The sequence below is a fragment of the Carya illinoinensis genome, chromosome 3 (genome assembly GCF_018687715.1).
Source record: "Carya illinoinensis cultivar Pawnee chromosome 3, C.illinoinensisPawnee_v1, whole genome shotgun sequence".
NCBI lineage: Eukaryota > Viridiplantae > Streptophyta > Magnoliopsida > Fagales > Juglandaceae > Carya > Carya illinoinensis.
Window position 1 is genome coordinate 55,820,913 of NC_056754.1, and position 19,013 is coordinate 55,839,925.

Consider the following 19,013-nt stretch of genomic DNA (forward strand, 5'->3'; position numbering starts at 1 on the left):
TACTTTATCTAAGATTTGATTTAGATTCTAACAATCCCTCCACTCTGAAAATTCCTTCGTTTTCTCCTTTTGAAATTCAAAACCACAACCTCAAGCTTTCATTCTTGCACCTCTCCTCCTCTCAATCGCGAACCCAACTTTGGCCCACATCTACTCTCAGTCTCAGCCAAGTTTCTTTAGTGTTTTATGTAGTGTAATGTTGACTTGTTATTTGTTTCTCTCTTTGAGGGATTTTTGGAATGGGTCATCAGTATTGGGAAGAGTGTGAATGGAATTCCATTGGTAATCTTTTGATAGGAGTTGGATCTATCTCTTTAAGTGTTTTCTTGTTGGCTCAGTGCGTTAAACTTGCATGTAGAAAGAAAGATATTGAGACGAAAAATGCTCATTTTAACTTACATAATCATAGATTACAAACAAAGTTTTCGACTTTGATGATTAATGCCATTAAAAGAACCCAACAAATCCTATTGAAATAAAAAAGATATATGGAGGACCAAAGTTTTACCTTTACTTTGGTAAGCCACCAATGCTTCTTTCCACTAGTTGTGTGGCATGGACAACTTTTCCTTTGGCCATGCCTAGATAGACAGTCTTGATTACTACTTTTCACTTAGATAGGTAGTCTTGATTATTAGCTTTGGTCCTCTATAGTTTCTAGTGCTATTGGCGATGATCACTCAAGCCATAAAAAAAAAAAAAAAAAAAAAAAAAAAAAAAAAAAAGCGAAGCAAAGGTGGTGTCTATGAGAAAGAGAGATGAGAGAGAGAGAGAGAGAGAGAGAGAGAGAGTTCGTGTACGAGAGTAGAGGGTGCTGTTTACGGTGGCTCATTCTCAATGGGAAGAAGAGTTCGCACTTATTACAAATAATTATTTTTTTAGTATAATATGACTAGTAATAATAATAGTGAGACAACTCTCGATCTGCATATACCTTATAATATTAAGGAAGTCTAGTACATAGTACTTGTGTCTTTCAGTGAGACCACTCATCACCATTACTCATGATCAATATCAATGTTAATGTTATTTAAATTATTGGACCTACATGGATTAGGAATCCCACATTGTATAATTGCCTAATATAAAGTTTGGATAATGTTTATAAGCCCCAATAATTGTGATCAATAAAGTGACATAACCAGACCAATACATCTCTAGAAGCCCATGATTTTGGTCAGGGCATGAGCATATAGTGATACGGGCCCAATTCATGTATAGAGACCCATTAAGGACCTATGTAATTCTATTGTTTTATGATGGGCAAAACTGGAATTCAGGGTGTTATATAAAGGTCATGGTCCCCAATCCAGATTTACTTTCCACTCTACACATCCCATCATTGTGAGTTTTTACAAAAATTGAATATTAGACGTTGAAGATCACACTCCTACGCTCTTCTATCCAATGGCTACATGTATGCACTCACTATTATATTTCTACATGGGTTTGACAAGAGATCTTAGAGTTATTTGGATTTTATTCAAAAACCAACAAGTGGTATCAGAGCCAAGTTATATAAATATTTTTAGATTAGCCTATGCATTCAATAGTCGGCCCTAAGGAAGGCTATTGTTTAGCTAGACCAGTTTTTCATTATTCATGATAACCAACCTTATTGGAAGAGGACCACTTGCATGTTGTAATTACTATCCAAAGACTTGATTGCAATGATGCACTAAGTCTCTCTTATGGGCCCACTTTTATAGAACCATAATTTTTGGATTTAATTTTGTCATATTGTCTAATTGTTTTTTGTTGTTCAATTGGATTAAAGTTTGCATGACAAAATTATGGTTTGTTTAGTTATATTTCAAGATTGATGGGATATTTGTTTATTGTGAGTTTTCTTTTGTTTTCTTATAGTGAATGCATCCTCGATATCTGCAATTTTAATAACATTCAAGTTCTTACTGAATCAAATTTTACAAAATGGAAAGAGCATGTTACTATTGTTCTTAGGTGTATGCATTCAAACTATGTGCTTCGGGTTGATGAGCCACCCAAACCTACTGATCAGAGTTCCGCTAATCAGTAGACAACTTATGAAAACTGGGAGCACTCTAATCGCATGAGTCTTATGATAATGAAGTATTCTATTCCTGATTCTATTCGAGGTGCAATGCCTGAAGAGGAAAATGCCAAAAAGTACCTAAGCCAAATAGTAGACCGATTTGTTGCATTGGAAAAGGTAGAGACAAGTACGCTTCTTAGCAAACTTGTCTCAATGCAGTATAATGGCAAAGGGAACATAAGGGAGTATATTATGGAAATGTTCAATCTTGTTACTAAATTGAGAACATTGAAGTTAGAATTTTCTGATGAAATTTTTGTGCATCTCATTTTGATTTCTCTTCCTGCACAATTTGGTCATTTCAAAATTAATTATAATACTCAAAGGGAGAAATAGACTATTAATGAGCTCATTATTCATTGTGTGCAACAAAAAGAGAGATTGAAACAAGAAATGACAGAAAGTGCTCATATGGCAGTTTTCCATCATGGAAAGGCACTAAGAAAAGAAAGAAGATTGATAAAGTTAAGGTAATTGTGGATGCTGAAACTACACAGCCAATTATGCAACAAGAACAAGATAAGGTTTCTACCTATTACTTTTGCAAAAAAGATGGCCATTTGAAGAAGAATTGTTTCCATTATAAAAAGTGGCTTGCAAAGAAAGGTGATTTTTCTATCTTTGTTTGTACAGAAATAAATTTGGCTATTGGATCACCTAATACTCGGTGGATAGAATCTGTGCAACTATTCACATAATTGTTACTATGCAGGGTTACCCAAAGTGCCGAAAACCAAGTGATGCAGAAAACTTTATTTACTTGGGAGATGGCAATAAAGTTAGTGTTAAGGCAATTAGAGTCTACAAATTAAAATTGGAGTCTGGTTTTTATTTAGATTTGGATGAGACTTTTTATGTGCCATCATTTAGATGGAATTTAATTTCTGTTTCTTGTTTGGACAAATCTGGTTTTTCTTATTCATTTAGAAATGAGAAATTTAGTCTTTTTCGAGATTAAAATATTGTTGGTACTGGCTCTTTGATTGATAATCTTTATTTATTAGACTTGGATGCCTCTTACTTAAAGACAAACGAAACCCTGCATGTAAATAGCTATGCTACGAAGAAGAGATTGATCAATGAGAATTCATCTATATTGTGGCACAAGCAGGTTGAGACATATCTCGAAATAGAGAATTGAAAGGCTTGTATCAACTGGAATTCTTGATCCTCTAAATTTTTCATATTCTAAAATCTGTGTTGAATGTATAAAAGGAAAGCAAACAAATATAAGGAAAATAGGTGCCAACAGAAGTTCAGGTGTCTTAGAAGTGATTCATACTGACATTTGTAGTCCATTCCCTACGATATCTTGGAATGGTCAACAGTTTTTTATCGCTTTTATAGATTCTTATTCTCGTTATGGGTATCTAATTTTAATACATGAAAAATCACATGCACTTGACGTTTTTAAGGCTTATAAAACTGAAGTTAAAAATCAGCTTGATAAGAAAATTAAGGCCATTAGCTCTAACCGTAGTGGTGAAAACTTTGGTAGATATGACGGATTAGGTGAACAACCTCTTGGGCCTTTTGCAAGGTACTTGCAAGATTGTGGTATCGTTCCTCAGTACACCATGCCAGGAACTCCATGTCAAAACGATGTAGTTGAGAGATGAAATTAGACCCTAAAAGGCATGGTTAGAAGTATGATATCTCATTTTTCTAGGGAAAGGCCTTAAAGACCGCAGTTTACATTCTCAATCAAGTACCTAGTAAAGCAGTAGCTAAAACCCCTTATGAGTTATAGATTGGAAAGAGGCCTAGTATTAGGCATTTACATGTTTGGGGTTATCCAGTTGAGGCTAGGTCCTATAAGCCAAATGAAAAGAAACTAGACTCAAGAGTAGTTAGCTGCTTCTTTATTGGATATTCTGAGAGATTGAGGGGTTTCAAGTTTATTGCCCTTCAAAAAATACCATTATTGAGACAGGTAATGTCAAATTCATTGAGGATATTCAGGATAGTGGGAGTACACAACCCATAAGTATTGTATTTGAAGATGAACATATTGAATTACCTCTGACAAATACTGAGGGTGGTGAGATGGTCACACTTGTCATAGTACAGGATGCGGATGTAGATCATCAAATCATTTTTGAGTTGCCTCTCACTAATACAAAAGTACCTGAGCAGCCTCAACAGAAAGTGCCATTAAGGAGATCAAAGAGATCGGCAATTCTAAATGATTACATTGTTTATCTCTAAGAGCATGAGTTTGATATAGGATTGGAAGATGATCCAATCTCTTACAATCAAGCCAAAAAAAGTGGTAACTCCCAAAAATGGATAGATGCAATGCTAGATGAGCTAAAGTCTATGAAATACAATGGTGTTTGGGACCTTGTCAAATTACCTGACAGTATTAAACCAATTGGTTGTAAATGAGTCTTCAAAACGAAGTGAGACTCTAAAGGCAATGTCGAAAGGTATAAAGCATGTCTAGTTGCAAAAGGCTTTACTCAAAAGGAAGGCATTGACTATAAAGAGACTTTTTCTCCGGTTTTATCGAAAGACTCTTTTAGAACCATTATGGCACTTGTAGCTTACTATGATTTAGAGCTTTATCAGATGGATGTGAATACCGCTTTTCTCAACAGTGACATTAAGGAAACAATATATATGATGCAACATGGCTTTAAGACTAAAGAATTGAATCATTTGATTTGCAAATTAAAGAAATCTATCTATGGTTTAAAGCAGACATCTCGCTAATGGTATTAAAAGTTTGATCGAATAGTTTCCTCTTTTGGTTTTAAGGAAAATACTGTGGATCAATGCATTTATCATAAGATCGATGGGAGCAAATTTATAATTTTGGTACTATATGTAGATGAAATGAAAGAAATTTTTTTCAAAACACTTTGAAATGAAAGATCTTGATGAAGCATCTTTTGTGTTAGGCATTCAGATTCATCATGATAGATCACATGGTACAGTTGGCCTATCACAAAGGGCATATGTCGAGAAAATACTCAGTAGGGTTGGCATACAAAATTGTGCATTTGGGGATGTGCCCATTGCAAAGGTGATAGTTTAAGTTTGCTCCATTGCCCAAAGAAGAATATTGAAAAGAAACAAATGGAGGATATCCCTTATGCATTAGCTATAGGGAGCCTTATGTATGCTCAAGCTTGCACACGCCCAGATATTGTGTAGGCAGTTGGAATGCTCGGCAGATATTTGAGTAATCCAGGCATGTATCTCTAGAAAGCTACTAAAAGGATAATGCGGTACTTGCAAAGAACAACAAATTAGATGCTCATATATGGGAGGTCAGAACATCTTGAGATCATTGGATTCTCAGACTCCGATTTTGCAGGTTGCCTCGATAGTAGGAGATCCATTTCAGAGTATGTTTTCATGTTGGTTGGAGGAGCTGTGTCATAGCAAAGTGTCAAACAGATGCTTATAGCTTCTTTTGCCGTGGAAGCAGAGTTTATTGCTTGTTATGAGGCATCCAATCAAGCAATATAGTTGCAGAATTTTATCACCAGTCTTCAAGTCGTGGATTGTATTGACAATCCATTAAAAATTATTGTGATAATAAGGCCGCTAAGTTATATTCTAAGAACGGCAGGAGTTCATCAAAATCTAAACACATTGACATAAAGTTTCTTGTCGTGAAAGAAAGGGTTCAAAATCATCATGTGTCAATTGAGTACATTAGTACGAATCTCATGGTTGCGGATCCGCTCACTAAGGGCTTTCCACCTAAAGTGTTTAAGAAGCATGTAGCTCATATGGGAGTGGTTAGTTCTAGTGACATATTTTATTAAGTGAGAGTTTATTTGTTATGTACTTGATTTATTTGACATATACTACGATCGGGTTTTGGTTTATTGATGATTCTAAAATTGCATTTCTTTCAAATTGTGGTAATACGTAAAGCTTGAAAAAATAATGTAGGGACTAGTTGGAAAGAGGCATGATAATGGATCACATTACATGAAATTTCCGTACTACACATCTGTACTAGATCTATGTTTTGATGATATTAGTGTTTGTGACGGATGGGTCCTGTCACGATAAATGTGACAATGACTGCCATGATCTCATACTAATATTATTCAATGAACCAAATTGTTTTGAGATGATATCCATAACGTTTGGCAATTATAGTTTGAGCTCATAAAGTTTACAATATTTGATTTTTCAAAAATCTATGTGGTCCAAGTGGGATATTGTTAGCGTTATTTAAATTATTGGACCTACATAGATTAGGAATCTCACATTATATAATTGCCTAATATAAAGTTGGGACAATATTTATAATGTCCAATAATTATGATCAATAAAGTGATATAACTAGGCCAATACGTCTCTAGAAGCCCATGATTTTGGTCAAGGCATGAGCATATAGTGGTATTGGCTCAATTCATGTGTAGAGACCCATTAAAGACCTATATAATTCTATTGTTTTATGATGGGTAAAATTGAAATTCAGGGTGTTATATAAAGGTCATGGTCCCCACTCCAGTTTCACTTTTCACTCTACACATCTCATCATTGTGAGTTTTTACAGAGATTGAATATTAGACGTGGAAAATCATACCGTTGTACTTTTCTAGCTAATGGCTACAAGTATGCACTCATTATTATATTTCTACATGGGTTTTACAAGAGATATTGGAGTTATTCGGTTTGGATTCGAAAACCAACAATCAATTGTCAATCCGCACAATTGTGCATGAATAATTAATACTTATATGTCATGTATTAATTGTTTAAGGTCTCGTTTGGAAATATAAATCATCTCAATTGATCTGAATTTTTTTTTTTAATTTTTTTTACAAATATTACTCAAAGACAATTTTCAATTTTTTTCATTTGATCATTACCTAATTATTACAACTTTTTCAAATTTCTAAATAAAACACAAAAAAATACAAATTTTTTAAATCCTAAAACAAAAATAATATTAAATAATTATATTCTAATAATATTTTAATTTTATAGTATTTTTATTCAACTTATACTCTCACATTTTCCAAAACCTATTTTACTACTATTCACAAATCATTTCACTATAATTCACAAATCATTTCACTATTATTATTTACAGATTTTTCATCTCATTTCATTATCCAAACAGACCTAAACATTTTTCATACAATGTAAAAAAATATAAAAAAAAAATATTCTTTTAATCTTGAGGAATGAAAACTTTTATATCTCAATTAAAATCAAAATTAACTACAGAGAATACAAAAAGTTGAAAATGGAATAATAAAGAGGCCAAATGAGTAAATGTCGATAAGTCAATATATAGCTATAATAATTACTCAAAAAAAATTATAATAAGGTAAATAGTCTTTTTTTTCCTTTCTTTATTGGAAGAATGATAATTAAAATTATATAAGGATTAAGAGGGTGGGAAAGCAGAAAAGACAAAAATAATTAGAAATAATAACTATAGCAGGTAGAAGACTAAGCTTAGTTTATCGTCACATCTCATTCTATTTAATTATTATAATTTTTTTAAATTTTTAAATAAAATATAAAAAATAATTTAATATTTTCAAGTTTCAAAATAAAAATTATATTAAAAAATTATATTCTAACAATATTATTTTATTCAATTCTCATATTATCTCATCTCATATACATAACTAAACGTGCGAGTTCATGATTTTAGAACTTCATATTCCGTCGGTGACCATTTCTTAGTAATATATTTGAAATAATAATTTGTTGACCGTATATATATATATATATACTCGGACCTGATTTGCAATCTCATCAAGTCCTTGATCAACAACAAAGTCCAAGGGCAGCTACCAAAGTCATTGACAATTAATTGTACATAAGACGTGCCATGGTAGATCATATCAGGTTCAAGATCTCAGTGAACCCCAATTCAACGGTATGCGTAACTGCTCCCGACTTTCCCTTCAATTTTTTGGTCTAATTCAAGTCATCAAACAAACTTTGATTAATGGTTATAACTCTATTCAACTTGTCGACTAAAAGAAAGTAGATCGGAAGACATCTAATTTGTTTTCACAACCGTTCTTATCGCATCCTATTTAATTATTACAATTTTCTCAAATTTTTATATAAAATATAATAAATAATTCAATTTTTTTTAATTTCAAAATAAAAATAATATTAAAAATATATATTCTAACAATATTTTATTCAATTTTTATATTAACTTATCTCATCTGTGAAAACAAACGAGATTGTGAAAATGTGTTTCCATGAGTTTATTTTGTGCATTTGATATCGTTACCAAAACATATATCCTTGCTATTTTTTCATGTAGTTTGTGTTGTCCGAGAAATTTGAAAATTGGCCCAAGTGTAATAGACCCCGGCTCCAATCTATAAAAATAGAAGCTCTAAGATTCTATGCATCCAATAGATCAACTTCTCCATTCATGTGAGCAAGATTATCATTGCTAATACCACAAAAATGTGTACTGAAAAACCTTTTAAATCAACGTGTCTATCAAGAATGTCCTCAACACTCTTGCATATTTAGATTTTAATGCTATACTTACCAGACGTACTAGCAAGTTTTAGAGTGTATATACATATCTGTGAGTCAATCTAAGTTGCTTTAAGATTATAATACTTAGGCTCAAATTTGGGAGGACTTAATCTTTGCGTTACAAAAAAAAAATAAAAAAATAAAAAACACAACTTCCGTGATTACCCACAAGATTCTCAAAGGTAAAATAGTGGTTTAGCTCTATGAGTTAGTCACTCCCTTCAACTTCTAAGAAAATGCAGTGCATGTGTCCCAATTTCACTCAAGACCTTTTAGAGGTTTTTACAACAGTGATGATCCAAGGCTCTCTGACACTCATAAGAATTGTCGTTTACTTCCAACCATTGCTCAAGGTAAAGATTAATGCGTCATATAAGCCACATACCCAATCTCTAGGTTTTCTTCTTGGTTATCTCAAAAGTTGTTATCCTATATGCATTAAACTGTACACACATCTAAGAAACTCTCCACATCAACCTAAATTAGAACAAAAATAATTAACACAAGTAGCAATATCTAAAATACGCCAAGCTTCCTAATTATCTCTTGCGCCATAATACTTATTATTAACTTCTAACTTAATTTTTGCTCGAATTTATATCATATGACACATTGTAATAAGATTGTGTTTTGTTTTTAAATATAACATGTGCCAGTTTTAAAAAAAAAAAAAAAAATCTAAAAAATCTAAAAAATAGGCTCTTTTTGACTCCAGATGAAAAGATTTGTTTTAAAACAAACCCTAATATGTTTCAAGCTCAAAAACGTTTGCCACCATGGCAATGCTGCTCTACTTAGCAAATCGTGCAACGCTATGACATGACACTAGCATAGTGCCAGGGCAGCATTACACTCACGCGCTACCTGTGTGAGCTGCACTCTGTTGGTGCATGCTGCGCCATGGGTGACGCTACATCTAGCTTCTGTGTGCGATATTGGCATGCTCTGCCGCCACCATCTCTTACCCCAAGGCATAGCTTGTAGTGGTGCCAGCAGGTGTGTCTTCATTACAATAGAGGACAATGCTCAGCTTGCAAATATAAACCCGTAGCGGAGCCTGCGGCTCCATCTTGTTGCACGGCTCATTTGTAGCAGTTGGTGCTAATGTTAACTTTCAGTTGGAACAACAAAGTCCAAGGGCAGCTACCAAAGTCATTGAGCAACTGTATGTACGTACGATGGTAGATCAAGTTTAAGATCTCGGCGAAACCCAATTCAGTGGTATGCAGAACTATTTCTAGCTTTGGCCCACTTTCCCTTCATTTTCTTTGGTTTAATTCAAGTCATGAAACAAACTTTGTTTAATTCAAGTCATGAAACAAACTTTGAATAATGGTAATAACTCTATTCAACTCGTCGACTAAAAGAAAGTAGACCGGAACGCTAGCTATCGGGTTTGTTTTCATAATCATTATCATTTTTTTTCATCTCATCATTACAACATTTTCACATTTTTATACAAAATAAAATAAATAATTCAATTTTTTCAAATCACAAAAAAAAATTAATATCAAAATAATATATTCTAACAATATTTCATTTAACTTTTAACTTTTATCTGAACTTAGTTCAACTATAAAAACAAATGAGGCCAGTTTGAAAATATGTTTCCATGAGTTTATTGTACATTTGATGTCGTAAGCTAAACATACATCCTTGCTATTTTTTCTTGTAGCTTGTGTTGTCCGAGAAATTTAGAAATCTGCCCAAGTGCAACAGACCCCCACTCCAGTCTATAAAAACAGAGGCTATAAGATTCTCTGCATCCAATAGGGCCTGGATTGGTTACACAAAATCAAAAATCTCATCTCATCTCTTTTTATCTCAACTCATTATTACAACTTTTTCAAATCCTCGTACAAAATATAATAAACAATTTAACTTTTTCAAATTCTAATACAAAATTAATATTAAAAATTATATTATAACAATATTTTATTTATTACTATTTAAAACATCTCATCTCATCTGTGTTAAAAAATATTACTATTCATTACTATTACTATTTAAAAAATATTATCGCTTTTCCCGTTCATGTTAATGCGTTTGCTTTTATTTTTCTCGCTGCTGCATATACGCATGCTCACATATGCTTCTTCTTTCACACGAATCGTTTGCCGGAATGATGAGAGCGCAGCCTTGCTGCAATTCCAGGAAAGCTTTGTCATCATTAATCAATCCAAATCTCACGATCCTTCTGCTTATCCAAAGGTCTCCTCTTGCACGCTGGAAGGAAAGTTGGGAATGGTTTGGTCAAATGGTAAAAGATATGAAGGGATTGCTTAAGAATAGACCAAGATGGATAGTTCAGCATACTTTTAGGGTACGTAATCAAGTTGCATATGCTTGATAAAATTTCTTTTTCTTTCGTTGAAGAATAGATCTGGATGGAAAGTTGTCCACCAGAAGTTCAAAAAGTTGTTATACAAGATTGTTCGTATACAGTTAATTCATAAGTAATACAAATTAAGAGGTTTTCTTTTCAAAAAAATAAATAAATAAATAAATAAATAATCTAATATATGAATTTGATATGAATAGAATAGTCAAAATTAAACTCATTTCATATTAGCTAAAGTCATAGCTAAAACAAGAGTTTGACTTTAGCTATTTTAATTAGAATGCTCTTTCCGCCCACTTTCCCTTCATTTTCTTTAGTCGTCTGTTACCAAACAAACTTTGAATAATGGCAGTAACTCTATTCAACTTGACCTCGTCAACTATTAAAAGAAAGTAGGCTGGAAGATTATCTGGTTTGTTTTCACAACTGTTTTTATTTCATCTCATCTCATAATTACTATTTTTTAAATTTTCACATGAAATAAAATAAACAATTCAATATTTTCAAATCTCAAAATAAAAATAATATTAAAAAAATATATTCTAATAATATATTATTCAACTTGTAACTTTTATCTTAATTCATCTCATCAATGAATACAATCAAGGTTTGAAAATGTGTTTCCACGAGTTTATTACGCATTTGATGTTGTTACTGAAACATATATCTATTTGTTCACGTAGCTTGTGTTGTCCGAGAAATTTGGAAATCGGCCAAGTGAAACAGACCCCCGCTCCAGTCTATAAAAACAGAAGCTCTGCTCTAAGATTCTATGCATCCAATAGTTCAACAATATGGGTTTATCGCTTTTCCCGTTCATGTTAATGCGTTTGCTTTTATTTTTCTCGCTGGTGCATATACTTATGCTCGCATATGCTTCTTCTTTCACGGAAATCCTTTGCCGGGATGATGAGAGCGCAGCTTTGCTGCAATTCAAGGAAAGCTTTGTTGAGTAATGTGGAGTCTGGTCCACACCGCTCGAGCGGAGGCATTGGCCGCTCGAGCGAAGTCAGGCAGAGTCGAACGCTCGATGTTGGCTCGACAATGAGCTCGAGCAGGAGGAGTTCGCTCGAGCGGAGGCATTGGCCGCTCGAGCGAAATCAGGCAGAGTCGAACGCTCGACGTCAGCTCGACAGTGGGCTCGAGCGGGATGCGGAAGGGAAGTTCGCTCGACGCGCGCTCGACACGCCGCTCGAGCGAACATGCGATTTAGGGATTCCGCCGTTTGAACTATAAATATGATTTTTGCCTCTTAAGTCTGTAACAGAGCAGCTACGAAAACACTGTGGATGAACAGTGTTGTGACCCATCTTGTAGTGTGATTCCTCAATAATAAAAATCCTCTGCAGCTCCCGTGGACGTAGGCAATTTGCCGAACCACGTACATCTTGTGTCGTGTGTGATTGCGTGTGTGATCGTTTTCTCATTCGGTGTTATTTTTCAATTCATTGTCATCGTTTCACACAACAATTGGTATCAAGAGCCAAGGTTCGGGTCTGAGGAGAAACGATGGCTGGAGATGAATTGAAGGTATCGGGGATTGAGAAGTTTGATGGCACGGATTTTGGATACTGGAGGATGCAGATAGAGGACTACCTCTATGGGAAGAAACTCCATCTTCCACTATTGGGGCAGCAACCGGAAAAGATGGATGATGCTAGTTGGAATCTGTTGGATCGACAGGTTCTGGGGGTTATTCGATTAACCCTGTCGAGATCCGTTGCACACAACGTCATCAAGGAGAAGACGACGGCGGATCTCATGGCGGCTTTGTCAGGTATGTATGAAAAGCCGTCAGAGAATAACAAGGTACATCTGATGAAAAAGTTATTCAATTTGAAAATGACAGATAGTACGTCTGTTGCACAACATCTGAATGATTTTAATACTATCACAAATCAATTGTCGTCTGTTGAAATTGAATTTGATGATGAGATACGTGCACTGATACTATTGGCTTCATTGCCAAATAGTTGGGAAGCCATGAGAATGGCTGTTAGTAATCCTGCTGGTAAAAATAAACTGAAGTATGATGATATTCGTGATTTGATTTTGGCTGAGGAGGTGTGCAGGAAAGATTCAGGCGAGACCTCGGGTTTGAGTTCAGCCCTGAATGTTGAATCTCGAGGGAGATCACATGACAGGAATTCAAACAGAGGAAGATCAAAATCAAAGTATAGGGGCAAGAGCAAGTCGAGGCCTGGTCAGCAGGCAACTTGCTGGAATTGTGGTAAAGCTGGCCACATAAAGAAAAACTGCAAAAACCCCAAGAAGACGGAGAATGATAGTGCTAATGTGGTAACTGAAGAAGTACAGGATGCACTATTGCTTGCAGTTTATAGTCCAGTTGATGACTGGATACTGGATTCAGGGGCTTCCTTCCATACATCTTCCCACCGGGAACTAATGAGGAATTATGTTGCAGGTGATTTTGGGAAGGTATATTTGGCTGATGGTGAGGCTTTGAACGTAGTGGGGATGGGAGACATTGACATTGCACTCCCTGGCAAGAACAAATGGACCTTGCAAAAGGTCAGGCACATTCCTGAGTTGAAGAAGAACCTCATTTCTGTTGGGCAGCTTGATGAGTGTGGTCATTCAGTGGTGTTCTCAGATAGCACCTGGAAGGTCACAAAAGGGGCATTGGTACTAGCTCGGGGTAAGAAAACTGGTACACTTTATATGACTACTGGTTTAATTGACACTATTGCTACTACCGTTGTAGAGAGCACAGCAGATTTGTGGCATTGTAGGCTTGGCCATATGAGTCAGAAGGGCATGACGGAACTTCTGTCTAGAGGCAAGCTACCAGAACTGAAGACAGTTGATCTCGGTATGTGTGAGAGTTGTGTTATGGGGAAGCAAAAGAAGGTCAGCTTCTTGAAAAGTGGCAGGACGCCAAAGACAGGAAGACTTGATCTTGTGCACACAGATGTGTGGGGTCCTTCTCCAGTTGCATCTCTTGGAGGTTCTCGCTACTATGTTACGTTCATTGATGACCATAGTAGAAAGGTATGGATTTATTTTTTGAAACATAAATCTGAAGTATTTGATGTTTTCAAAATTTGGAAAGCCATGGTTGAGACAGAGACAGGCTTGAAACTGAAGTGTTTGAGGTCTGACAATGGTGGTGAGTATGTTGATGGCGGGTTCAAGGAGTACTGTGCAGCTCAGGGTATCAGAATGGAGAAGACCATTCCTGGGACACCACAGCAAAATGGAGTTGCTGAGTGTATGAACAGGACCATTAATGAGCGTGCTAGAAGCATGAGGTTGCACGCTGGACTACCACCCACTTTCTGGGCAGATGCAGTCAGCACTGCCGTTTATTTGATAAACAGAGGGCCATCAGTTCCACTGGATTGTGGATTGCCTGAGGAGGTTTGGAGCGGGAAAGAGGTTAAGTTTTCTCACCTTAAAACCTTTGGTTGTCTTTCTTATGTGCTTGTTGATTCTGATGCTCGCAGTAAGCTTGAGGCTAAGTCAAAGAAATGCTATTTCATTGGCTATGGAGACGAGGCATTTGGCTATCGTTTCTGGGATGATCAGGGTCGGAAAATCATAAGAAGCAGGAATGTGATTTTCAATGAGAAAATGATGTACAAGGATAAGTCGAGTACAGTTCCTGCAGTAGCTCCTCAGGAGTCCGAGTTTGTAGGATTGGATGACCTACCAGAGGTCACAGTGCAGTGTAGAGATGAGAGTGACGGGGAGAGTGGGTCCAGTACACCCATTCCTATTATTCCGCAAGCAGTTTCAGAACCGTCTACTCCTACAGTTGCAATTCGCAGGTCAGTTAGGACTATACGTCCCCCACAGCGTTTCTCACCTACTTTGAATTACATTCTGTTGACAGATGGTGGAGAACCGCAGAGTTATGAAGAAACCTTGCAAGATGAGAATTCTAGCAAGTGGGAGCTGGCCATGAAAGACGAGATGGATTCCTTGCTAGGAATCAGACATGGGAGTTGACAGAACTTCCATCAGGGAAGAAGGCATTACACAACAAGTGAGTGTACAGGGTGAAAACTGAGCATGATGGCAGTAAGAGGTACAAGGCTAGACTTGTTGTAAAAGGCTTTCAGCAAAAGCAGGGTATCGACTACTCTGAGATCTTTTCTCCTGTGGTAAAGATCACAACTATCAGGATGGTACTGGCTATGGTTGCCACTGAAGATCTATTTCTTGAGCAGTTAGATGTGAAGACAGCTTTTCTTCATGGAGACCTTGAAGAAGACATCTACATGCACCAGCCTGAGGGGTTTGTGGTACAGGGAAAGGAAGGTTCAGTTTGCAGACTGAAGAAGAGCTTGTATGGCCTGAAGCAAGCTCCTAGACAGTGGTACAAGAAATTTGACAACTTTATGCACAGTGCAGGGTATATTAGATGTCAGGCAGATCACTGTTGCTATGTTAGGCATTTTGGCAATTCTTACATTATTTTGCTGTTGTATGTGGATGACATGCTTATTGCAGGGGCTAGTATTGATGAGATTAATAATCTGAAGAAGCAGATGTCAGAGCACTTTGCAATGAAGGATTTGGGAGCTGCAAAGCAAATCCTTGGCATGAGAATTGTCAGAGACAGAGTCAGAGGTACGTTGAGACTCTCACAGGCTGAGTATGTGAAAAAGGTACTCAGCAGGTTCAACATGGACAAGGCCAAACCAGTTGGCACACCCTTGGGAAGTCACTTCAGACTCAGCAAAAATCAGTCACCAGAGTCAGAGGAGGAACGAGATTACATGAGTAAGGTTCCTTATGCCTCAGCCATTGGTTCACTTATGTATGCTATGGTTTGCACAAGACCGGATATTGCCCATGCAGTGGGAGTTGTGAGTAGATACATGAGTAACCCAGGAAAGCAACATTGGGAAGCAGTGAAGTGGATTTTGAGGTACCTAAAGGGTTCCTCAGAAACCTGTTTATGTTTCTCTGGAGAGAGCTTGGAGGTGCAGGGCTATGTTGATGCTGATTTAGCTGGAGATATTGACAGCAGAAAGAGTACCACGGGCTTTGTTTATACACTTGGTGGTACTGCAGTGTCATGGGGTTCTAATTTACAGAAAATAGTTTCTTTGTCTACAACAGAAGCTGAGTATATTGCAGTGTCAGAGGCTGCAAAGGAGATGGTATGGCTACAAGGCTTCTTGGAAGAATTGGGTAAGAAGAATCAGAAAGGCACTCTCTACAGTGACAGTCAGAGTGCCATATTCCTTGCCAAGAATCCAGCATTCCATTCCAGGACCAAGCACATTCAGATCAGGTATCACTTCATACGGTCATTGTTAGATGACGGACAGTTGTTACTTGAAAAGATATGTGGAAGCAAGAACCCTGCTGATATGTTGACAAAGGGTGTTACGCTTGAGAAACTGAAGTTGTGCGCAACTTCAGTTGGTCTTCTAGAATGAAGACAGGAGCAGTGAGTTGCAGAGGTGGAGGATATCATGGTTGAGGAAGACGGAGATACAGCGAGTGTACCAGTCTCCAAGTGGGAGAATTGTTGAGTAATGTGGAGTCTGGTCCACACCGCTCGAGCGGAGGCATTGGCCGCTCGAGCGAAGTCAGGCAGAGTCGAACACTCGATGTTGGCTCGACAGTGAGTTCGAGCAGGAGGAGTTCGCTCGAGCGGAGGCATTGGCCGCTCGAGCGAAATCAGGCAGAGTCGAACGCTCGACGTCAGCTCGACAGTGGGCTCGAGCGGGATGCGGAAGGGAAGTTCGCTCGATGCGCGCTCGACACGCCGCTCGAGCGAACATGCGATTTAGGGATTCCGCCGTTTGAACTATAAATATGATTTTTGCCTCTTAAGTCTGTAACAGAGCAGCTACGAAAACACTGTGGATGAACAGTGTTGTGACCCATCTTGTAGTGTGATTCCTCAATAATAAAAATCCTCTGCAGCTCCCGTGGACGTAGGCAATTTGCCGAACCACGTACATCTTGTGTCGTGTGTGATTGCGTGTGTGATCGTTTTCTCATTCGGTGTTATTTTTCAATTCATTGTCATCGTTTCACACAACAAGCTTTGTCATCATTAATCAATCCAAATCTCACGATCCTTCTGCTTATCCAAAGGTCTCCTCTTGGACGCTGGAAGGAGACAATCGTGATTGCTGCTTATGGGATGGAGTTGAGTGCGATGAAGACACAGGTCATGTCATTGGCCTCGACCTCAGTAGCGGTCGTCTCTATGGTTCTCTTGTTCCCAACAGCAGCCTTTTCCGCCTTGTTCACCTTCAAAGCCTTAATCTCGCCTACAATCACTTTAACTACTCCCAAATCCCGTCCCAGGTAAGTAATCTTTCAAGACTCGCGTATCTCAATCTCTCTGCTTCTATGTTTTCGGGTCAAATTCCATCACAAATTTCACAATTATCACACTTGTCATCCCTTGATCTGTCCGACAACTATGATATCTATTCTGGAAAACAGTTTTTGAAACTCGAGTCTGGCATAATAAGCCTAGTTGGAAATTTGACTCGCCTACAAAGGCTTCATTTAAACTATGTGAACATAAGCTCTGTGGTGCCTCGTATCTTGGCAAGTTTGTCATCTTTAACGTCCATCCATCTTCAATATTGTGGATTGCAAGGAAATATTCCAGTAGGCATATTTAAGTTACCAAATTTGAAGGTTCTTGATGTGGCTTACAATGAAGGTCTCACTGGTTATTTGTCTGAGTTCACATGGAGTAGCCCCCTTGAGGTATTGAACCTCGCATACACAAGTTTTTTAGGTGAGATACCCACTTCAATAGGAAACCTGGGCTCCCTGAAAAAGTTGGATTTGTGGAGTTGCAAATTTTCGGGGTCCATTCCCTCTTCACTTGGTAACCTCACAAGCCTCATTTATCTTGAGATTTCAAATAATTCTTTCGTGGGTAAGATCCCATCATCAATTGGAAATCTAACACAACTCACTTACCTTTCTCTACGCTATAACCTACTTGACGGAGAAATTCCTTTCCCTCTAATGAATCTCACAAAGTTAACTTCATTAGAACTCGGGAACAACAACCTTCAAGGTCGAATTCCAGATTCAATCTTTAATCTCAAGAATCTTAAATACCTTGATCTTGCTAGTAACACCTTTAGTGGCAGTGTGGAGTTTGGCAAGTTTGTTAAGCTCAAATATTTAACTATTTTGATTCTATCGAATAATCAAGTATCCGTACTTATCGAAGATGCCAGTGCCAATGCGAGTCTGCCAAAGTTTCAGTTTTTGGGATTATCTTCGTGCAACTTGAACAAGTTTCCAGATTTCGTAAAAAATCAAGATCGATTAGTGTGTTTAGATCTGTCCAACAACAAAATCCATGGCATGGTACCGGAATGGATCTGGGACACGAGCAAATTGAGTCTTGAGTTTCTTTGCCTTTCGAAAAACTTTATAACAAGCTTGGGTCAACATCCAAGGCCTCTTCCATGGACTCGTCTTCTTGGTTTGGACCTCAGGTCTAATTTGCTTCAAGGGTCGCTTCCCATTCCACCAGCCACCATTTCTCATTATTATATTTCAAAGAACTCACTGACTGGAAATATTTCGGAATTGATTTGCAGTCTCACTTCTATTCAAGTCCTTGATTTGGCAAATAACAACTTGAGTGGTTCACTTCCTAGATGTATGCAAAACTTTGGTGCTTCTGTCTCAGTGATTGACCTGCAAAGGAACAAATTTCGAGGAAGCATTCCACAAACATGGACACAAGGAACCAAGTTAAGGATAATCAATTTCAGACAGAACAGATTCCAAGGACCTTTACCAAGATCTTTGGCCAAGTGTATGATGTTGGAGGTTGCTGACTTCAGTAACAACAAATTGCATGATATATTTCCCTCTTGGTTGGAAAATCTTCCAAATCTGAAGGTTCTCAATTTGCGCTCAAACAACTTCCACGGTCAGATAGGAGCATCGAAAGCCGGCTATAAGTTTCCCAACTTGCGAGTCATTGACCTTTCCCACAATGGTTTTACTGGGAAACTGCCATTAGAAATTTTTGGAAATTGGAAGCCTGGTGAAGTTGCTAATTCACATAGTTTGTCATATATCCAAGTAAACTCATTACTCATCTATCGTACAACAAAGATATTTGTGTAA

General features: G+C 37.2%; 1 protein-coding gene across 1 annotated transcript; it reads left to right on the forward strand.

The window, feature by feature from the left end:
- The first annotated feature begins 4,403 nt into the window (after positions 1–4,403).
- On the forward strand, positions 4,404–19,013 carry LOC122305007 (receptor-like protein 7). Its single transcript, XM_043117269.1, has 3 exons — positions 4,404–4,503; positions 4,978–5,102; positions 16,992–19,013. Exons 1-3 carry the CDS (start codon positions 4,404–4,406, stop codon positions 19,011–19,013), a joined length of 2,247 nt encoding a protein of 748 aa, XP_042973203.1.